Source organism: Caloenas nicobarica, chromosome 1 (assembly GCF_036013445.1).
Source record: "Caloenas nicobarica isolate bCalNic1 chromosome 1, bCalNic1.hap1, whole genome shotgun sequence".
Classification (NCBI taxonomy): Eukaryota; Metazoa; Chordata; class Aves; order Columbiformes; family Columbidae; genus Caloenas; species Caloenas nicobarica.
In genome coordinates this window covers 68,888,398-68,912,205 of record NC_088245.1, presented here as the reverse complement: position 1 = coordinate 68,912,205, position 23,808 = coordinate 68,888,398, and the positions used below count along the sequence as shown (strand labels likewise).

The window sequence follows — 23,808 nt, the reverse complement described above, 5'->3', positions numbered from 1 at the left end:
CTAACTTAACTGACCTGAACTGTAGTAGCCAAATGTTTTCTTGGGAGCCATTAAGTTTCTTTGGTCTATATAGTTTCTCAACAGGCGTTATTTGCCTGAAGCAGAATACTCTGTCAAGAAGAAGCCAGAAGAGCCCAAATCTTGGGAAGCTGAGTGTGCTAGAAAGCAAGAACCTCCAAAGTCCTGGGAAATGCTTGTTGATATTGAAGAGCGGGAACAGAAGCAGAAACAAGAGACCTTAAAGCCTTGGGAAGCTCGTGTTAGGCAGCAAGAACCAAAAAGACCAGATTCTCCAAAGCCTTGGGAAGCTCGTGTTAAAGAGGAGGAACAGAAGCGTGAGTCTACAAAGCCCTGGGACACCCGTGTTGAGGAGGAAGAACAGAAGAAGCAAGAAGCTCCAAAGGCCTGGGTAGCACGTGTCCAAGAGGAGCAGGAGTCCCCCAAACCTTGGGTAGCGAAGGTTAGGGAGGAGCAGGACCAGAAGAAACAGGAATCAGCTAAACCATGGGTAGCAAAAGTTAGGGAAGAGCAGGAACAGAAAAAGCAGGAATCCCCAAAGCCTTGGGTAACCAAAGTTAAGGAAGAGCCAGAACAAAAGCAGAAATCTCCAAAACCTTGGGTAACCCAAACTAGGGAGCAACCAGAACAAAAGAAGCCAGAGCCTGTGAAATCATGGGAAATGCCTGTTAGGGAAGAGCCAGAGCAAAAGAAGCAGGAGCCTGTGAAGGCTTGGGCTGCACATGTTAGGGAGGAGCCAGAACAAAAGAAGCAGGAGACTCGAGAGGCTTGGGAAAAAGCTGACAGGCAGCAGCAAGTGTCGTCACAACAGTTGCAGAACCCTCCGAAGTCCTGGGGAGCGGCAAGTGTTGGGCCAAAGGAGCAGATGGGGCCAAAGAAGTTTGATATGGAACCCAAAGAAGTGAGTTGGCATATGTAGTATTACCTGTCATAAGCTTTTGACACTAGTGCATTGGACTAAAGCTACCTATTAGCACAGGCATTATAAGGTGCATTTTGTAGGCCTATATTTAGACTCCTATTTCATTCTTGGGGGAAATAATTCTGGCAGTTAAACTTCATATATGAAGAGTGAGAGAGTCTGCTTTGCTTTTTACATCAACACAGTATTGCTGTGTTTGAGCCTTGAATAACTGCTTTATGCATAAGACAGAAGAATTAACTACATCCCCAGCTATTGGCTCTGTCCACTGTTATCGGTACAAAGCAGGTATGACTCATCCAGGGATCAAATACTTTGTCTGTGGCTGCATGCAAATAGCACTTCAGTAATTTTGTAGGCTTTTGATTAAAATAGCTGCTGATTCAAGAGAGATCTAACATCTAGATCAGGCAATACCAACTGTACAGGGGCTTAAATATGTATTTCCAGATGAATGCATAAGCCATACTGCTGTCCTGGAGAGCCTAACAATAGCATAGTTTGTGTTAGAAATGTAAAATGAAAGCTATTGCAGGGCTTACAGCTGAGCAGGCTGCTAGCTTCTAGTTACATTATGTTCTTTCTCACCTGTGCTTGGGTAGGAACAACTCTGATAGTGTAAAATAGGTAAGATGGTAGGCAAAGTAGAGTTTAGTTACATCAGTACAGTGATTAATTTAGAGTTAAACTTCAGGAAAAAATATAAAGGAATTGAGCAATTCTCTTGTACTCAATGTTGTCAGCACTACTACCTTGTTTCTGAAAAAAAGCAGAAATTGCTTTATTCCATATTACTTGTAGCAAACAAGCTTAAATATTGTCAGTAAACTTGGTGTAACTGAAAAAACTGATGTTCTTGTGCCTAGAAGCGGGAGCGCAAACAGAAGGTTGAACACGAAATTAAAAGAGTATGTAACATGGAGCACTGGGTGACAAAATGGGATTAAGGTGTTTCAGCTTGATTCATCTTTACACTCAAGCTGAGTAGAATCTTGTGGCTGGTGGTACAAAACCTGGTTGCCTCACTAAGTAACTCTGAGCACAAGCAGGTGGTGTGCACTGAACTATGCATGGTATGTACTGTAACAAACTATCACAAGTACTGGAATAATTTCAAGCATGTTAAGAATCCTTGGAATTTCTGGTGTCGATTACTGTGAAGTTTAAATCCAAGATGCTTCCTAATGAGATGAGGCTCTTATTTTTCTATAGGATGGAAAGATGGGTGGCTTAAGTGGTGGACAAGACTTTGATGCAGTAAGGAAAACGGCAGGTCTCCAGTCAGTTGGAGAAACTTGTAAACTGCCTAGGAATCTTCATAGTAATGTGCAGGTGTGCACATCAGCGAAATTAAACTAAATGTTGGATTGTAGGGTTGCTTAAGATGGATTGCTGAATTAAGTAAACAAAGCGTATTTTAAAAAGTATTCAAACTTTGATTTACATTGGTGTCAAGCTAATTTTCACCAGGGGCCACATCAGCCTCGTGGTCACCTTCAAAGGGCCAAATGTAACTTTAGGACTGTGTACATGTAACTATTCCAACTGTGAGGCTGATGTGGCCACTGGTGGAAATGAATTTGACACCCCTGGTTTAGGTAGTAGACCATAGTGAAACACCAGCTGGCTTTAATTTTTAGATGTTGACAAACCCTACTATCAAAACTACATTGAATGAGAAAAAAATAGTGTACTGTCAATCTAGCTAGTTTCCATAACCAATTTTTAAAAAAATGAAGATATCTTTGACTTCTGAGGTGCATTTCAAGAACAATTAAAATCCTGTGAAGCTTTTTGGATAATGAAATTTCTCTTGCTTTTGCTTGTATGAACAAAGAAGAGGCAATGCAGTGCTATAGCTGGATTTGTTTCACTGCCAGAGAGAACCTATAAATGACCTTGTGCAGGGATCCAGGCATGGTAGATAAAGGGCCTGTGTCACTGCTGCTGCTTTCTGGAGCTGAAATTAACCTTTCTTTAATCCTGGAAATAACTGAGATATTTTAATAAAATGCTAGGCTTTGAGATGTTAAAATATACTTATATAACTTAGTGTACCATAAGGTGCAATACTTAAGAAGTTGGGCCTAAGACAGCAGAGTGAGCTGATGTGCAGTCCTGTTAAACTGTTATTCTATTTAAATGTGTTTGCAACCTGTGGACTGGCAAACTTGGTTAGAGCTGAATTTGTGGCCTGTTACGTGAAAGCAAAGCAGTTTGGCTTGTGCTGTCATCCAGTGCCATTTAATTCATACCTGCTGTGAATACTGCTCTGAGTAGAAAGCAAATGTTAATTGTATATCTACATGGCACAGCTGGTGATCACTGTGATTACAGCTTAGGTATCACCATTGCAGCTCATTTAATGCTCTGCAGCTAACAAACCTAAAGCGGTCCTGGCTCTCAGAATGGAGTTTTACTCATATATGAGGTGGTTGAAATGTATGTTAGAGTAGTGTTATGTATAAATAGACCTCCACTGTCTTTAACAAAAAAAAATCAAGCTTTAACAGGAGTTCCTAGCATATTGGCACTTTGGCTAGTAAAATTCTGAAGTGGTCAGTGTGCCTTTACATTGGTTCATTTGCAATGGTTTAATGGGTCCTAAAAAAAACCTCTAGGTGTTCCAACTCCATTTTTAGTTAGTTCTCTGGATATAGTCAAAATGTTTTTTGCTGAATATACAAGGAGTGTTGAAGTTAGATTTCAGAAACATTGTTATGACAAATTAGACTTTAAACTTATCAGTGCTTTGTGAAACTCTAACTTGGATGTTCCTTGAACCCCTAGTATTAAGTGATCTCAGCATACATAAGTTTGAGTGGGACTAATAGGTTACTAAACTCATAATCTGCTGCCAGACTGTAATGACTTCCAGGAACAGCATCTAACTGTAGGCTAGAAGAAAATGGTTTTAAACTGTTTTAAGGCTGTCAAGTACCTGCTCTTTTTCAAAGCATGTCTTTTATAGAGGCATAAAACCTGAGATGCTTTAACGTTCTGATGCTCTTTTGTGTATGCTTGTTATTGCACTTAAATATTCTAGTTTTGAACCCTTAAGTACCAACAAAACAGTAAATCAGTATGCGGTAACCTAATAATAGCTACTTCTGGCTGTGTATTTTAATATATGCAGAAACTAGAAAAAAATTCACAGAATACGGTCTCAATGTTTCAATCTTGGCTTAAAGCCTTAATATCTTTCTTGTAACCCTGTGTGCTCTTCCAGTTGAAGTATGAGCTTGTGGAAGGAGTTAGACTTAACAAATTGTAAAAGCATGCAGATGATTATATCATGTTTGACAACAAGTGAAACACTGCAGTCTCTTCTGCTTCCATGCTCTTGAGGCTGTTTTTACTTGTTTAATGTACAAGTCTAATTTATGTAGCTGGTGCACAATCTTAATAGCTTCAGACACTGGCAGACTTCACCTGGTTAGGTGACTTAAAGGTGAAAAGCTTCTGTTATCCATTTGCAAACATATAGAACCAGCTCAGTAGTGTACTTGTGTCTTGGTAAGCTGTAGTGAGGAAGAAGAGCATAATAGAAGCATTAGCCAGTTTGACCTGTAATGGATTTACCATGACAGCAAGTATTTTAAGATTGTCTGCTTGTGGCTAATAAAGTGATGGACAGGAAGATTCACGTTCCTAGTAGCTTAATCTATAACTTGCTGAGATTTAACTTTATTCAGCTGTATCTCTTGCCATGCACAGAGATGCTCTAGTTCCTGTTCATTATTGGAAACAATACAGCGATATAAACTTGCATAGTCAGTAGCTGATGTGCCTCAGAAATTCTAATTAAGATACAGTAGTACAAAGATACATTCTTCTATCTCTAGAATAAAGTAAAATTTTTCACAGCACAAGAAGTAGTTATCATGTGGGCCACAGATATTAGAAATTGAGTCCTCCAGAGTTAATGATGTGCTACATGTACATACATAATGCTTTGGGAAGCTCACTAAACCCTGTAAGCTTCCTTCCTGTGCATGCTGTTGGAGTTTCTGCAAATGCTAGTGATTAGTTTCAGATAACTGTTGAAGAGGAAATGCAGGAGGGGCTTGGGGCTCGTTGTCCTAAAACTGGACAAAGAGCATTTCATCAGTTTGTTTAGAATTTAGTGTGACAGTTGTCATGACACACACTTCTGCCATATAGTCTTCTAATGACTTCATACAAATATTCAACTATACTGCTATACAGTATAGCGAGATATTAACTTCCTATTAGAAAGACAAATGTTTGTACTGTAGGAAAGTAAAGACTTTCACATGTTCCTGTGTCTCAGCATTTGGGGCAGGTGAAATAATGCAACCACTTAATGTCTTCAGATTTGCCTTCCTCTAGCTGCACAGACAAACATAATTGCAGCAAAGCTTTAGAGAATCACTAAAAGCTATGGTTTTAAAACTCTTAACAACAAGCCTACCTCTTCCTGAAGCTGCTTTCAAAAGACGTTTTAGACTATCTAGACAGTCTAATATTATTGTCACTCTGTAAATAACAGGGTTTCTGCTATTAAGGAGTTTACTAGCATGGTTTTTGATACCTGGGACTTGCTTATTCTTTGATAAACCATTTCCCTCTTTTAGAGTGAGGTGAGAACCAGTTGGGATGAACTGTTATGGGACTATCTGAAACAATCAAGTAGTAAGGCCCTGCAGAAGTCCTTATTTAACAACAAAGGCTCCCACATGGGAGCACAGGTGTATTTTTTGTGCCAAGCTTTGAAAAAATTAATACTTTCTGCAGGAGCTGGTGCATTGGGACTGTCTGGCTTTTTAGTGGAAGCACTTTAGTCTGTCTAGTCTTGAGTAATCTGCTTGCAGCATCTTTATTAGGTGCACTTTCTTCAGTATGCCTGGAAAAGCCATCCTAACAAAAGATCTATACTTACTTCCTCCCAGGAAAGCCCATGCCAGTATGTTTTAAACCCTGAGTGATACAGCTTTAATTTTTAAGTCTGTTCTGGCCTTTGACTTAAATATTTGGGTTTTCTTAGATAGAAGTGCCTAGCTTTGCACTAAATGCAAGCAACTTATTGTATTATGTGCATTTGGTTTTAAGAAACTGAATTAATTCTGGGCCTTAGCAACAGTAAGCTGATTTTTTTTTTTAACAAAGTGAAAGCTTGATTCAGGAAATATCAATAACAGCACAGAATTCCTTGGCCTGTGGTATCTGACACCTATAGGTTACTCTGGAAATATATTGGGTAAGGCAGTTTGTCTTGCTTCCAGTATTAGATGTAATATCTTTTTTCCTTATTAGGTGCCTAAACCTGTACATCAGCCAGCTGCAGAATTTTGCTCTACTTCAACTCTTCCAAAAGATCCAGTATTGAGAAGGGAAAAGCTTCAGGATCTGATGATTCAGATACAAGGGACTTACAACTTCATGCAAGTATGTTTGTGGGTTTTTTCTGTTGTAGCATAAAGCTCCTGTTCCTACTGGGTTAGGGACAACAGTGCTGACAATACATGTTTCTGCTGAATGAATGTATCTAGCTCCAATTAGCTAACAGCAACTTGTCAGCTGAGAATGTTTCATTTGTGTCTAGAGTTTAATTTTTCACCCAACTGATCTCTTTTCAAAAGGAGTCCGTTCTGGATTTCGATAAAGGTTCACCAAGTGCCATTGGTTCATCCCAACCACCTTCAGTTACTCCAGCAAGTAGTCCTGTAGGTAGGTAATATTGTAAGTGTAAACCATATGTAAGATTTTGCAAACACTAACAGTTTGCTTGGGCTGTAGATAAGTATGCTTGGTGAAGACAGCTTGTCTAATTATAAAGAATATCAGTATCTGATTTTTTTTTAAAAAAAAGCAGCATCTTGAGCCGCTTACTTGCTTACTTTTTGCTGGAGGTGGCTTAAGTTGGCCCATCTGCCTGGAAATTTAATGTTTGTATAACCACTGATTGGCATGTGCATCTGAACCCAGCTGCAGGATTGACATGTTGTATCTGTGTAACAAACTTGTCTAGCTGTGGTGTATATAGATGCAAGCCATGAATGAGCTCAGGATAGAGTGGTTATCTAGTTACACTTAGAAAATTAGAACTTTTTACAATGTTAAGAAACTGTTTAGGTGGCTCTTGGGCTATTAAACACAACTAGCCAGTTTATTAAATATTTATTTTTTTAAATCTGGAAGTATCTCCAGTGTGGTAGAAATATTTTTATCATTGAATACCTGTCTTTTACAAAAAAGAAACTGAAGTTTTCAGTTGGGTGTAGTTTACTGATGTGAAGTCTAAATATTTGTGCTGGACACACTAAAAATAGTATGCATCTTCATACACCAAATGTTTTCAAAAAATAGAACTGCATACTGAAACTATATGTAGTGTTTGAATTCAAAGTAAATGTTCCTTAAGACATTCTTTCTTTACAGCTTCAAAAGAACAGAAACTGTCAAGTCAGAGTGATTTTCTTCAACAGCCCCTTCAAGTAAGTTGAAGTTAGGACTGCCCTGAAGAGGCAGAGCTGTAACCAAGGAGTGATACAGAGATTATTCACTAGAATAGACTTAGTACTTCAATTGTTTTTTCTTGTTTGTAACAAACTTCATGTAACTTAGTAGCCTGCAAGTCTAAGAACACTCAAATGCTGATAAAACTGGATGCTATTATGCTTGAAAAACAGGAAAAAATGCTTGAAATTTCTCAAAACAGTATATTGAAGACATGCCGAAATAGTTTGAATATTTAACCCACAGATTCAAGTTGTATCTACTAGTTGTGTGCAGGAGAACATGCTGCTGCTTTCCCAGATAATGCATATCTTCATCTTTGAGATCCTCACTTATGCCAAAGATAGTGTCTCAAGCTTTGGCAGCCATGGTTAAGTGAACCTTAAATTCACTTAATGTGCTTGCACACCTTGCTGATTTGGTGTTTAAATAGGTTTCCTTGCCACTAACAAGAATACCAAAGAAACTTAGACCAGAAGAAACTGGTCAAAGTACTTCAGCTCCTGCTTCATTCTAAGGTTTATTTGGAAATGACTGGAGTGTGAGTTTCAGCGAAACTAACATGTTTAAGATAATCTTTCAAAACCTGATCTCAGTTTTCTTTTCTTGCAAGGCTGCTGCTTCACCCATGACATTACATGGCTCAAATACTTCCCTAGCATCTGCTGATCAGACTCTTTCTGGCCCTGATACCGAAGACTTGGTGACACCACAGGTAATGCACCCCGGGGGTTCACTGGCATGCAAAGATCTATGTGATAGCCAGCAGTAACAGAAAGCTGTGGTGAGGCCTCTCCTGAATAACTATACTTGAACAACATACAGGGACAGAATTCAAGTAACAGCAATAGTACAGCCTGCATTCTGGAATACTTCAGAAGATGGTGGGAAAATCCACCTAGTTCTGCATGAATGCGAAGTGAACTATCTGCCCCTTGAAATGGGAAGGGTGTGGGATGAAAAATGCAGGCCAGGAAGTGTGGTGCATATTCTTGAACATATGAGCAGCATAAATATTCACTTTGGTTACAGTATAAAATACTCTGTCATGACAACATGGAGGATGCATAAATTGGGATGGATTTGTCATGAAATAGACTTCTGTGTAAGCTGAAGAATGAAATGTGTTCTCACAAGCACTACCTGGAGAAATACTGGGAATCTGACTTCCTGATGTTCAGCCAAGACCTCAAAATTGGCTTTCTTAACTGTATTTATGTGCAGTTTAAATATTCAGCTAGCATTCAAATATTGTTTAGAGCTGAAAAGTGTTTCAATTCATGCAGATCACTGTCTTAGCAAGCGATCTTTAAGTTTTGGTGTGTTCAGAAACACAGCTGGCTCTTTCCTGTTGGACTCTTAAACAGTGTATGTAGATTATAAAGGGGAAATGTACATGCTTTTTAAAATGTTACTTTTGCGGATGTACATGCTATCAGTATACTGTGCATGTAGCAATTACTCTATTCCTTCATATAGTCTATAGTTGAATATAAGAGTCTTGATAGGGATATTAAGTCTTTCTGCCTCTTGAATTGGGAGTTTTGGCCTGATTCTTGACACCTTTTTTTCACTTCTACAGTGTCATAGGAATTCTTGTGCTGACAAGTATTAAATAAACTTTGTTCAATACGCATCCAGAAGACTTGTGCTGTGCTGTAATGTAGAACACATGATTTAGCAGAATGTTCTTGAGTTTTGGTGCAAACTTACTGTTTGGAATTAGGGTTGCTTGTGCCCAGCATATCTCTAGTCCCTTAGACTTGAAGTGTAGTGTCTGTCTTTTTCCAGTCCTGCTTCTCATGGAAAGCAGTAGATAAGCTTTGTTTGGTCCCAGCACAACCAGGGAATGTATTCTGTGACAGGGCACTGTGCTGGTATGCAAGTGCAGTTCTGTTGGTACCCGTGATGGTAAACGTGGTGAGAATGGGACTGGTAGCCTTTAGCCCTAGGCTGTATATCTAAGTATGAGTAACTCTTAAATTTAGCATTACAAGTGTGAGCCAACTATAGAACATGCAGGTTTTGCAATAGCAAACCAAAGTTTGGCTCTGAAGCCTTGCTTGACAGAGCTTATCAGAAGTTTAACATCAGACATGTCTTCCCATTTAATTCAATGAGACAGGTGTGTCACAGACTTCATTGTAAATAACTGCTTGAAGCAACCTACAGTTCTTAAAATTATCTGACTTTACAGGGCTTGTTCTACATCCTCCTCTGTAAGAAGGATAATGTAAGTCTGAACCTCTAAAGCTACTTACTTTAAGCTTTTGGTTAAGATGACTATTTAGTACGTTTACTTTGGACCTAATGTTTGTCATGGTCTTTCAAAACCTATTTGTATTATTATACATTGGTATTTCATAGAACTTGGTGCTTTCTGCAATACTTATTGTAATAGCAGGTCCATGTATGGCTTCTTCTAGGCATCAGCATCGCTTTCTCAAGAGACTGAGAAATATGCGTCACAGCCACTGTATCAGACAAGTTCACATATTTCTGAGCCGTTGATATCTAAAAAGATTGAAATTGCCCAGGTGAGCTCTCACAAATACAGGTAAGGTAGATAAATGCCTTACATTCCTTTTGACTTCTGATTCATATAAATATTGGTATTTAAAATCAATACTTCCTTTTGCTGTCTGCCCAGATGAGACTCAATACTGGTTAATACTTGTCTGCACAACTCAGCATTGTTTCTAATCTGAAACAGAATTGATTAAGTTGGGAGGGGAAAAAAAATCAACCCCCCTAAACTTCCCGAGTTCCTTTAGAAAAGAGAAGTCACTTTTAATATCAGCCAGAGAATCATCTTCCAATAAATGGAACAGAAGGCATTCTGTGTTTCCTTAGTGGTGGGGGAAAAATACCTAAAGTCTCTTGATTGCAAAATTATTACAATGACTGGTATGTATAGTAGCTCATAGGCACATTTCACTTAATCAGCAGAGACTGCAATAGAAGTACTGTTTGCTGAGAATGCACAGCAAGATTTGAAATTGTAAGCAAAAGCTCTTTTGTAGCTCTACTATGTCCAAATGTCATCCTGTAGAAACTGCTGACTTCTGTCAGTCCAGGCTTTAGAACAAATTAACTGCTTCTGTTACTGCCTGACAACTATCAAGTGACCTTTCATCACATTTGTTCTTCCCTCAGGCAAATGTTCCCCTCTCAAGCGAACCACAGTCACCATTGCCTACTTCAAGCACCTCCATGTCCCCAGTACCACCAGCGCAAAGCTTTCAGTCTCCTCCAGCAACTAGCAGTTCTGTCACAATAACAGCAGCTCCCTTCCAGGCTATGCAGACTGTAAGTATGCAACTTGAGGCTAGAGAAAAATAATTGACAATAATGCGAATAACTTAGTCCTAAAACTGAGGGACTGGCTCCCCTTGATATAGTACAGAACTTGATAGATCACTTTGTTTTATTGTTAAAAATCTGTGTTAGATCTGCTTCTCCAGTGCCTTCAGAACTTAAACCAGATCATCTAAGAACAGAGAATGTGTGGTGGTTTTTTTTTCTCTGTAGTCCAAAAAAATCTAATGTTGGGTTATTTTAATAGTCCCAAAAAACTAAGAGGGAGAAGTCAGACCTTTAATGAACAGATTTATAGCTGTGCCCGAAGGTAAAGTTGACTGTACTTAAACTGTTCTTATGCATAAATTTCAAATGATAAAGGCTGCAGAGGAGAGGGGGAATCCTGAAGCATATAGCTGTCAGGACTAAAAGCTTTCTGAAGACTGAACCTGTCTTGCTGCTTTTTAAACCATTTGCTTTAGTGGGATAAAACTCAGTCAACTCAGTCTGCTGGAATCATGGAAAATGTGTCCTTGATAAAGATTGGTGTAGCTCATTATCCTAGTGTGTTAACAAGTAGTCCATATAGATGTCTAGGGAACAGTCCACAGAGACTGAGTGGTGTTTCTTGCAAGTAGATACTATTTTTTCAGATTATACATCATTACTAATGTTTTCTAACATTGCTACTGTCCAGTAATCTGCAGTGCAAGCTTAGAGGGACTCAGAGGAAGGGTGCCCATTTAGTTGTTAATGTTCCCTTCCATGTAATTGGACTTATCTACTCCTTTACCTTCTTCAGAAGATGGCAGAAACCTTCATTAATGTTCTTGCTCAAAAGCAAGCTTAGAGAATCTTAAATGACCCCTTTCTAAAGGCATTCTCCACTCTAACAAATGTATTGGTGCAGTTCCACAACTTGCAGGACAATCTGCATCTTGCAGTATTGAGACATGTGGTAGGATTTGGTGGAAGAATGTAGCCAATAGTCATTATTTCCTGTATTCTGAAAGGCTAAAGCATCTATGATATTTTGGTGTGGACTGTAGTGAATCACTATTGTGACTTTCTCCTTGGTTTTCTGTACTAGTAGAAGAGGTTCAAGTAGAACCTACCTCAGAGGTACAGAATTTTGATATACATTATAAGTAAGGCAAGTGGTGGTAAGGGAGGTGTTTTTTTTTTTCTAAGCCAGATCTATTTAAATTATGCTAAGTGGCTGGGTGGTGACTTTTCATGGAAGTGGAGAAATAACAGCATGCCATGATCAAAGAACCCAGAGTCTTTCTGGGGACCTAGTCTGTAAGAAAAACAATGTCATGATAGAAGTGTGGAGCCTTGGTCTCAGTGACTGTGCTGAGAGTGCTTTTGATCAAAATGGTATAACTGAAAGTTCACTTGAATTAATGCTGTGGTGTTTTCAGAGATGTTAAAGATTAAAGATTTCATGTGGGATTTTTGGGTCAAACTGGCAAACATCTGTCACTAAATTGCTAGGATGTTAATTCCTCCTGTAGTGGTGGCAGTCTTTAACTTCACGGTGCGGAGTTTGGTGTTGTGGTTTTTATCTACATTTAGATTCTCATTGCTGCCAGGAAAGCACAGCCATTGGATTTCAGTAGATAGCCAAAAGCAAGAGTTTCTTGCCAAAGAGGAGAGTACAGTGACAGTAATGGAAGCCTCTGATTACATGTCCTCAGATTTCTGAACACCCTATTGCTGGCATTGTGATTACGGGAGCTTAAAGTCTGATCCTACCTGTAGCCCAAGTACTTGCATTAGAATTCTACCTTGTAACACTTACTGGAAGGAAAAAGTAGACCATTTGCTACAAATAGTCCAAGATGTGGCTGTTGACAGCCTGATTGCACAGCATCTTCAAATTGCTTTCAGAAAGAAGATTGCTTTGAATCACTTTGTTCTGATATACCAGATAACATGATCAAGAATTTGTGTTATTTTATAATGGTTCAAGCTTTATACTCAATACTTCAGTATCCTGAGGGGGTTCTGTGCTGGCTCCCTGTTAGAGGAAACACTTGGCTTCTTGACCTTAGAAAAAGTGTTCATTTCCCATTGTAACTACAGACTTCTGCAAATGGCAAGAACTGTGAAGCTGTTCCTTGTATCTAGCTGTAGTTTGTATTGCCTGGTCTGCCTTCAGTTTATAATCTTGGAAAATGTTTAGATATCTCTAGACTCAGTACTGCTGACAGCTCTTTATATGAAATTTAGAACCTTCTGCTCAAAAGACTTTTCCTATTTGATCTTGATACTTGTTGTCACTTGACAGCATTGGTTCTGGTAGCTTTGGGTTATTGGCTATAAAACAATAGTCACTGGAGTGACTGAACTCTGATTAGATCTAACAGTAATATCTGTGCATCACCCTACTGCCCAGGCTGTGACATAATCATTTTATTACAAGACCAGGTTACTTAGGTTACATGTTTACTCTGAGGGAACTTAAAACAAGAATATGTAAGTTGAGGTTTCCCCCCCCACCTGCCTAGGGGTGAAGGCTGTCTAATATGGTATTTATCTAAGTGGATAGTAGAGTTGCACCAGGTTCCAAGATGGGTATAAAGACCCCAGTTCTTCTAAAACATGAATATCTCATCTGAGCATAGGCTGTCCCAGCTTCAGGTCAAAAGCTGTAGGACAAGTACTCAATGAATCAACGCAACAGTCAACTTCCCATAGAAGCAAAATAACTTACTGTATGGTAGCTGTTCTTTTGATCAAACATGGTAGTGATAATCAATCAAGGTGCATTTCTTGGGTAGCAGCTATGTAAATACTAAGTTCAAGATGCTTACTGATGAGGAAAAATCTGGGTTGAAATACAATGTTCTTGATTCTTTCTAAGAAGCAGTTGGTGTTCTAGAAACTGGTCTTGGCAGATGGATGTAAACCACAGCATAGCAGGCTGGTGGCATTAGGCAAAGACTTTATCTGGTAGTATTAAGTACTTATCTTGAAATATGTTGTAGGTATTTAAAGTGAATGCACCACTGCCTCCACGTAAAGACCAGGAGATTAAAGAGGATTCTTCATATTCAGCAGGATATAACCAGAGTTTCTCTACAGCAAGTACACAAACTCCTCCTCAATGCCAGTTGCAGTCTTCACATGTTGCAGAACAAACTTCTCTTTCACAAGAATCTCTGTCTTCAGGTGAGAACTGAACTTGTTTCTGTTTTTCAAGCAGTTGTTAAAGTTCTTCAGGTTACAGTAGTATTTTAATTCATTAATGTGCTGTGAATATATTCAGGTTCTTTTAAGTGAAATTCTGAACCACTTATGTAGCACCTGTTAACCTGTTATGGTTACATCAACTCTAGCTGATCGTATGTGAACTTGATTTCAACACTGCTAGCAGGACGACAGGCTACTTCAACCTAGTTTCTATACTAGTTGTATGGACGGTGTCACCTAAAGGCCTGATAATTTCTCACCTATGAAACTCAAGTATGCAGTGATACTTGTGAGAGTCAAACAAGTGTTTGCTTGAAACTGAGGCAGTGATGAAATATGTCATTTGGAGCCATACACTTTTGTCTCTGGTAATAGACACTAGTGTTGTCTGTAGTGCTGGGAGTTTTAGGAGGCTAAATAAGAAAGTTGGTATAAGCTTTCAGTGCTGAGGTGAATTACTCAAAGTGATAAGTATTTTATGCTACTGGTACAAGACTAAAATGTGTTATCTGAGAGCTGTTTAGGATTTAGAATTTTCTTGTTTTAAGAATGTGCTGGTATTTTTCCTTTTGAACTTACAGTAATTGTATTGTGAACTGTAAGACACATGGCTGATCTTGACTGTGCTAGTACTTGGCCAGAATCTTCACATGGATATTACACCTTGCTATGTTAGATATAACCATTCTAGATGTTACTGACAGCTCACATCTGTCTCACCTATTTAATATTCCAGCTGTATCTTGTGATGTCGAAGTTCTAACTTTCTGTAGCAGAGATCCATGTTGTTCCTAATTAGGCCCAACATTTGTCACTTGTCTGTTACCTAGGAAGGCTTGCTTCCTAACTAGGTGGCCTCAGTCTCAAGTTCCTGTAATTCAGTGAGGTACTGAGAATCAGCTGAGCTGCAGGAACTGTTCATGTGCTTTCAGCCTAAAGCAGGTGCAAGCTGATGATGGCCTACTCTGCAGCAAAATGTAATCCTCCTTCTGTTTATATAGCTCTGACTTCTTACCAATGCTGGTTTTATTAGCTGCTTGAGTCTGAGCATCTGACCTGAAGATTACTAAACTTCTGATAAGTGGGATCTTGAGCTGCCTTGTTCAGCACAAAACTAACCTGCTTGACATTCAGCTACTGTACCAGGTGAATTTATATAGCTGACACTAAAACTGAAATGAGACTAGCCCCTAAATTTGCTTGAAACAGATTCCAGGGTGAGGAAGGAAGCTGGCAGCTAGGAAACAGGATTTATAAGACTATATCTAATCAAGTGATTTAAGGTCACTTATTACTGTCTTTCTGCCAGAGGACTCTTAGAAATTATAGTAGAAGCAGGTTGATACTGTATGAAGTCAGTGAGACACATGAAGAATGAATTCCAAAGAATATAAGTATACCAGTGGGGAAAGCATGTTTAGCTTGAATGCTCATTCTCCTCACTGAGACTACAGGTGATCAGCCTTCTATACAGATTTTTTTGATGGAACATCATGATTTTTTTGATCTTGTGCAGTGGCTCTGCACAGACTTGAGAAAGGGGTTTAGACTGTCACTCTGGATCAGTTTCAAGCTTTTTTGATTGATATAAAGCATGGTTTACATCCATGTGTGGAAACACATTCATGGTTGCGAGGTCTGTATGTAAAGCTGACCACTCAGCCACCCTGTGAGTGAAAAGCATTCTTGAATACCTGTTGCTTGGGGCTGACCTGCCTAATGACATGTGGTAGGAATGTCTGCTGAAGAGACCGAACCCAAATATATAGCTTTCTACAGTTGTCTTATTGCTATCCAGATAAGACTGAGTTTGTTTCTTCGTTTCAAAGGATGTTAACACTGAGGTAATCTGGTTTATTACATAGACCACTGAGGTCTTGCCAGTAGAATAGTGTTGGTTCTAAGTGAAAACTCTCAATCAGGTCTAACTGTATTTTATTCTAGCATAGTTATATTCTTCATGGTGTTAGCAAGCTTGCTCTCACCTACACAACTGAATCCTGTTGAATGCATTAGAGGCTTCTACTGAGCCTGGGCTGTCTACAATATACTTTAACAAGCATCAAGCACTACAGAACAAAGGGGAAGATCCCCATCCTATATGGAGTAGTGAAGTGGCACAAGAACAGGATATTCAGAGCAGCTTAATCAGTCTTTGAACCGCTTCCCTTCTAGGTGCGGTAACTTATTACAGTCACAAAAGTTTTGAATTCATCTATACCTTCTCTTTTTAAGCAGTGAATTATCAACCTGATGGATCGGTTCCTGTTAGCAATGGTAGCCTTGCCTTTTATCCAGCACAGACGAATGTTATTCCCAGACCCCCTCAGCCTTATCTTAACAGTCGTGGGTCTGTCAGAGGATCTGCTAGAGGTGGAAGGTCACTGGCTAATTCATATCGTTCCCCTGGTGGGTACAAAGGTATGTCTGTATTTACTACCACCTTAAAAAAAAAAAAACCACAAACTGAAAAACCCACTAATATAGTAACACTAGAATGTGATTTAACATGGTATTAAATTTAGGTTCTATATGTGAAACTTCTTAAAACAGACTTTAAGAGCAATGTGAAGAGAATGGGGTCTTCTGTTGTGGAGTTTAAGGAAGTTCATTCTGATTTTTATTTGTAGTCCCTGTACTTTGGGTGTCAAGTGAACTGACAGCAATTTCATAGCCTTTTTAATTATGAAAGTAGAAGATTCCTCTAATGGGTTATTAGATTACTTAATTATATTGACTTTTCTGCTTGCTATTTCATTTACCATTCTGAACTTTTAACCCCTTTATTCTTTTTCTTGGCATCTGTCTTGCTAACATTCTGGGCAGGTATTTTTCTCATCAGATGTCACTTGCAGTATTTTCTCAAAACAAGACACTCTTTGCTTAGCATTGCTGCCTTTAATATTACCAGGAGAAACTGGGATGGGGAGAGGTTCCCAATAGTGGGGAGCCTTTCCGGATTAATAACAAACTGAAGAGTTTTAAGAAGAGGATTGTTTGGTCTGTGCAAGTTGGTTACTATTCTGCTGCTACCCGAAAGTGCTATAGAAAGTTTCAGCTGACTTTAAGCAGATACTAACTTAAGGTTATTAGTAGCTGTGGCCTGTTCCACTTTGAAATGGAACGGTCTGTAGTCTGTCATAGCTGTTTCAGTTATTGGGCTGAGCCTGTTCAATACCTTGTAGGAATGTGTACCAGACAATGAGTTGCATGGTTCCAACTTAGCAGTTAAGGGTTTGGTAGTGTCTGGCACTAAATTGCTTGCAGCTCCTCTTTGATATTTAGTCTAATAGCTAAAGGGGCTAAATATTATAGTGGCACCTAAGTGTACAACAGTAATAGCAAAAATCAAAAAGTATTAATTCTATGTTAAATTATGTCTCTGGATCTAGCAAGTTATTCAGATGTTCCTTGAAGTCCCATTAGTATCAAACAGGCAGTTGTTAAATTCTGATGTTAATACTTTCAAACATGTAATTTTGATACATTCATAGCGGGTAGTTCTGAGTAGCTCATGAAGTGCATTCTTTATAGGCGTAGTGAGACTGCTACAAATTCTGAAATAAGGAATAGATGTGTAATTGCATAACTTAATAGACATAATAACTGCCAAAAGGAGCTCTAGTTGTATTCTGGACTTGTGCTGTAAAACAAACAATGAATGACATTGAATAATCAACTTTATTTGAACAGGTTTTGATGCTTACAGAGGCTCACCTTCAATAACTAATGGCAGCTATGGCCAGCTGCAGTTCCCTGGTAGAGATTATGCTGGCATGTCTTATACTCAAAGAGTGAGTATTGATTTTGTTTCCAGTAGCCTTTTGAGCACTGTATGAGAGAAGTCTAATACTGTAGGTTTATTATCTTAACAGGTGAACTATTCCTTACAAGCCAGAGGTTACTTCTGTTTCCTAGACAAAACTTTTTCAGAACAGTAGACAGCAGTTGAAATAGGAAGTTGTTTCAGACAGATAACATCTCTGTATGACAGGTTGATTATAGTCTGAAGGGAATCTCCAAAATGCAAACAGATGGCAAATAGGACATGGTATAATGAGTCTGTCTTACTGTGGAGTTTAAAGTTGGTACTCAATGCCTCTGTAGTATAAAATTATGAACTCTTAAAGGGACTGACTGAGAATGTGGTTAGGCAAAAAAAAAATTAACAAAACAATGTGTAAGAAAGCAAAGGTTCCTGGTGGGAGGAGGGTCTTCAGCTTTGAAATGAAACATATTCCCCTGTACAGACTCAGACTTCTAGCAGACCTGAGAGTTAAGGTATTGCTCAGTGAACTGAACTGAGTGTACAGTTCAGAAGCTAACTTGCTAGAACTGGCATTGAAATAGCTCTCTAATTTTTTACAAGGTATTGTATAAGTAAATTTTCCATAAATAAGGCTGTTTATCTACATCTTAATTCTGAACTCCATCATTGTTTATGCTAGACCTTGAATTAATTGTGCAAATGAAAAAATACTGTATTTGTTAGCCCCACTTGTATTCAGATTTCCTTACAGTCATCTTACTAATACTTGTGTTCTCTTTTAGGATGTTAATTACCAGCAGTGCTATAAACGAGGTGGGATAACCAGTGGTCCTCGAGCAAATTCAAGAGGTAAGGCTACCCTAGGGTTCCCAGTCATAGTTGTGTATGCACACAGCAGATGCTGAAACAGTGTTATTGTGAATAGTGAGGAAAACAGTGCACTATCACTGATCAAACAGATCAAGCTTGGTGTAAATTAACCAAGCTAGATGGAAGCTTAAGTATTCTTCTTAGTTTTGCATAGCAGCAGATTTAATTTCACTATTCTCAGTTTGGTGTCTTTTCATGTTGGAGTTCTGACACAATGGTATCTTACTGAGCTTTCTTTACAAATAAACTTACTAGGAAAACACACACAGGGTGGTTCTGGTGTTGCATTTGGCATCTTCCCATAATTGCATGATTCTGGGTAAGCTATCAGATCCCAGAAAATTTCTAAGAACTTTTTCTATTAAAATAGTTTGTTTGGAAATACAGCTTTGCTCTGTAATTCCATGCTGGAGTACAAAAACTAAAATACACCAGACTAGCTGTTTCAATCCAAGTATGAACAGCATGTATTCTGAAAAGTTGTGAACAAGATGTTTTTTTAATCCTACTGTATGTGCTGGAAAAAGCTGGGCTTGTGCTATAGGTGAAAAGTGACATGAATAGTAATGATGGATCACTACAAAGAATAAAGGGAAATTATGGCATGTGGAAACTTTCAATATAAAGCAGATCTTCCCTCAGTCTGAGGGAGGACTAGATATACTTCAGAAGAAGAGAATTAGAAGAAATTGTGGTGAGTCAACACTTGAGAAAAGTGCTTGTTAGCATTAAGATATAACCAATAAAATTAAGTAACATTGCTATCTTAAGGTGTTGCTTTCTAGTGGAAATAACAATGGCTTGCAGCTTGAGGATGACTGCTTTACATTTCTCAGATCTAGTAATATTCTCATTCTAGACTCTTAACTTGTATATTTGGAAAGATAAACAGCTTCATTTTGGGAAGTAGGGTAGAGAATGCTGAAAAGCAATTCTAGTTCTTCAGACTTAAAATATTTTAGCACCATAAGTTGATATGACCTACTAAGGAAACAACTCCAGAAGAACAGTATTGAAAGAACTTGAAGTGAAATTTCAGGTCTTGAAGGTGACTAAATGACTGGTTAGTTCTTGATAATTTTGCCTTTTTTCAGAAATTACATTTTTATTTCCATTCCAAAATTAGCATATGCTTTTTTCAATGATAATGTACATGGCAATACTAAAGCTAAAAGTACTGCAAGCTACTGCTCTTTCCTACCTAAAAGTATGAAAAGTCATTGTTCATAGTTAAATTATGGTCCGTCTTGCTGAATTGCAAGTGTGATGAATGTAAACCAGTTTCAAAGTTCTATTCTCACTAGGGTACTTCAACAACTTCCTGTAGCTAAATCTGTTGCAAAGCCCATACAGTTGCTGCTTAAGATGATGCCCACAGGTTTAAGGGTATCCTTCTGTTATAATACTTATTTATCATTGCTAATGATCTTTAACAGCAGGGTGGAGTGATTCGTCTCAGGTGAGCAGTCCAGAACGAGATAATGAAACCTTCAACAGTGGGGACTCTGGACAGGGAGACTCCCGCAGCATCACCCCTGTTGATGTGCCAGTGACGAGTCAAGCTGCCACCATACTACCAGTGCATGTCTACCCCCTCCCGCAGCAGATGAGAGTTGCCTTCTCTGCTGCTAGAACATCTAACCTGGCCCCTGGAACTCTAGACCAGCCAATTGTGTTTGATCTGTTGCTCAACAATCTTGGAGAAACTTTTGATATCCAGCTTGGTAGGTTCAACTGTCCAGTGAATGGTACATATGTCTTCATCTTCCACATGCTGAAACTGGCTGTAAATGTTCCCCTGTATGTGAATCTCATGAAGAATGAAGAGGTCCTGGTGTCAGCATATGCAAACGATGGGGCTCCTGATCATGAAACAGCCAGTAACCATGCGGTCCTGCAGCTGTTCCAGGGAGATCAGATCTGGCTGCGTCTGCATCGGGGAGCCATCTATGGAAGCAGTTGGAAATACTCCACCTTTTCGGGATACCTCCTTTATCAGGACTAAAAATCCAGTGCAATGTTTACAAAAGAGCTGCTCCGAACACCTTGGTGGAGGGGGGTGGGACTAGCTTTGCACTTACTACTGACTTTATAGAAGATATGTGGTTCCATTATTGGGGGAAATGATGGTCCTGTTGTGCAAGGTGAAATCATGGAGTTGGGGTACTGAATCAGCACTAATTTGGCACTTTATCAGTTGTGATGTAGCCTTGCTAGTAAAGCTGTGAATGTATATTGTTTGCACTTACCCTAAACTGTATTAATGTCCAGCTTACTACACTATTGATTGCCTCAAGTATGGGCTATTCACAATGCCTTGTTGTGCCTCAATAAAACAAGTTAATATGCATTTTAGTATTAATCTTGCCAGTGGTCTTTATTTTCAAAATATATCAAATGGAGCTTATTCCTGATGTAGGGTGTACATGCATGCTATTACGTAGAACTTGTCTTCAGCTTTCAATGATTCAGGGTAAACTGTATAGATTAAATGGGATTAATTGTTAGTTTTTCTTTGATGCCATTCTCAAGAGTGTTCTGTTGATCAAAAGGAGTTCAAGAGTTATATACCTGCTTCCTTTTTAACTGAAAAGTCAAAATTAAAGTGAAATGCTATAGACTTTGTTAGGACTACTTATTTTAAATGCACATCCTGTCAATCTAGTGTTGTCACATCACTTGTCCTTCAGCAGTAAAGTAGCTGAAATTTTTAAACCTCAAAACAGTCACTGAAGGGCTGGCTCACACTATTGCTCAGCTGCAAAATATTAAGTTAAAATTGACCATTGTGAAGCACAAACATGTTATGGCTTCACTCCCCCATAAGACTTGAATTGGATTGTAATGCAAGTTTTCTTCCTTTCAGAGAACTAAGGAACTTTATTTGTAGTTGGAACCCACTGTGTGTGTGTTTAAAGCAAACCTGAATACAAATGCTAGGAAGCATTTAAGAAATTCCTTTCTTATAGCTCAAGGGCTGTATGACCAGCAATCTCCTGTGGCCTGAGAATGGAAAAGCCATGAGGTATGTCCTTGTCTAAGCTGCAGCATGTCACATACTATAAAGCACTTCAGTATTTAAAATGGAAGTATGAGTTAAGAAGAAGACTGTAGGTCACTGGCTCTACTTTTAAAAGCTTAAACAGTTTTAAAAGCTTCAATAGTTTGCTTTAACAGTAGGAAGTACTTTGAGTGTATTAAGGTAGATACTGCAAAAGCCTGACTGGCATATCTAAGGATGAACTACAACTCTGCAAACTAAAGAACTTTACAGCAGAGTAAAAGCAGTTCTTTCTGCTTATTTAAACGAAAGTAAAAACCTGAATCAGACCTGGTTTCCTGGTAACTAGTTTCACAACTTCCACTGTAAGCAGTTCCCCCCCACTACCATGCAGATATCAAAAGAAGTTGTCTGGCATGACTTCAAGTCAAGATCTTGGTTTTATTCTAGGCTTGCATTTCTTTTTCATAGAAATTTTTACAGGGTGATCTTAATGCAAGTCCTGGTTTAATTTCTTTGAGTTCCAAGATGAAAAATTTGGGATAAAGCTTTAGGGAATCTAGTGGTTTTGTGTTGTGTGGTGTGGTGGTTTTTTTTACCACTACAGACAAAAACATCAAGCCTTAGCCATTGAATACTAAGCCTGTATTGTGTATTTTTAAACATGCTAATTCTGACTCTAGCCTATAAAGAAGCTTATTTCTAGAACACCTTCGAAGGCTAAGTGGCAGGAGTTTAACTAGCACTTTTTTCCTCAAACTGTTAACTCTCTTTGTGTATAAATATGGGAATATGGTAGATAGGCCTGAGTGCTGGGGTAACTTCTAGCTTGCAGTAGCTTTGTAGCTGTGGATGGACTTTTGCTTTTCTAGCAGACCTGCAACTCTGGATTTTTAGACATGTAGAGCACTGACCCAGTCACTCTTCTCCCAGGCTCTCTGCGTAGGGAGTAGGAAATAAGCCCTACCATACCCTGTGTATAGTAGCAGGGTAGCCCTTGTGCCTCAGGCTGCCTTAGTGCAGACTTCTTAATTTAGCATGCAGCTTATCTTACTTGGGTTTATTATAGGTACTTGTATGATAGATTTCTTAGTTTTAACAACAAGTTACTAGTATTTCTGTTACTAGTATCTAGTTTCTGTTTCTAGTTACTAGTATCTCTAGCTTGCATATATTTAAGATATCTGCGGTAAGCATCTCAATTTCAGAGCTGGTTATCCATCTGTATAAAATGGATTTTTAAAACCAAGAAGTGATGATGAAACATGAAATCTAATCATTACACCATTCCTTGATAGTAAACTTGGCTGTAAATCATATAATGGATGGCTTTAAAAGACTTCATACTTTTGTAAGCATTATCAGCCTGAACTGGAATAATCTCTACAGTACCAGCTACTTTCAAATAAAATGTCTGGTTTTCCCTTGATTTTGGTTATTAAAACAACCAACCAACCACTTGACAATTCTATTCCATACAGTAACTGAACACATCAATTTTATCCTTTAGCATTCTCATGTAGCTCCATTAGCTAGAACTATTGGCTTTCACTGTGCTTTTGATTGGAGCTGTGAACCTCTGTTACAAATATGAATATAAGTACAATTGAACAGGTACTGTCATAAAAATGTTTTCAGACAAGATGTGACTCAAAAGGCTAGTACTGAACCTTCAATGTCAAGGCTATATTTAAAAAAAAAAATACTGCAAAAGACCAAGCAAAATACCTGCTTTCCACACTAGCAGCTGGCCAAAATCCGCTGGTAGAAAATTTCTATTCTAATCTTCCAAATACGTAGAAATATGACTTCACATGATTTCCCACAATGATAAACACTAGGCTATTGATACCTTCTTTGTTTTTCTAGATTAATACTTGTTTTGAAAACTTCTCAAAGTACTTTGGAGTATTTCAGTGCATTATTTGCTAACACAGTTTTAGTTACCTCAGCACATGCAGACTAAGGACCTAGATCCGTATTCTAGTTCTGGGTGAAGAATAGAACAGGTGAGTTTCACAACTTGAAAATATTTCTGGTAAGACCAGTACAGACTTCATGTAAATACTGTCTGCCAGTACTTTTTGCTTCCATAGTTGTTAAATGAAGTGGCTTGAGTTGTTGCACCAAGTAGCATGCATTCACCATATAGAGACAATCATCGGGTCTAATTAATACATATAAGGGGGCACCATAGTTCTGCTAACTTCTATTGCTGTCTTTTGCTATGCAAATCAAGTATCTCCTAAA

General features: G+C 38.6%; 1 protein-coding gene across 9 annotated transcripts in view; it reads left to right on the top strand.

Annotated features, from left to right (window-relative positions):
• CAPRIN2 (caprin family member 2) overlaps positions 1-20,562 on the top strand; it is a 34,432-nt gene extending 13,870 nt beyond the window's left edge. The window contains exons 8-19 of one of the 9 annotated variants that reach the window (XM_065629824.1): positions 74-696; positions 805-919; positions 6,218-6,349; positions 6,544-6,631; positions 7,343-7,398; positions 8,034-8,135; positions 10,577-10,729; positions 13,714-13,897; positions 16,217-16,339; positions 17,612-17,712; positions 18,470-18,536; positions 19,994-20,562. In XM_065629824.1, coding sequence (XP_065485896.1) covers positions 74-696; positions 805-919; positions 6,218-6,349; positions 6,544-6,631; positions 7,343-7,398; positions 8,034-8,135; positions 10,577-10,729; positions 13,714-13,897; positions 16,217-16,339; positions 17,612-17,712; positions 18,470-18,536; positions 19,994-20,562 — 2,313 coding nt within the window. Of the gene's footprint in view, positions 1-73; positions 697-804; positions 920-6,217; positions 6,350-6,543; positions 6,632-7,342; positions 7,399-8,033; positions 8,136-10,576; positions 10,730-13,713; positions 13,898-16,153; positions 16,340-17,611; positions 17,713-18,469; positions 18,537-19,993 lie in introns of all 9 variants that reach the window. The other 8 variants (XM_065629816.1, XM_065629807.1, XM_065629855.1 and 5 more) reach the window with 8 other exon arrangements.
• The last annotated feature ends 3,246 nt before the right edge of the window (positions 20,563-23,808 follow it).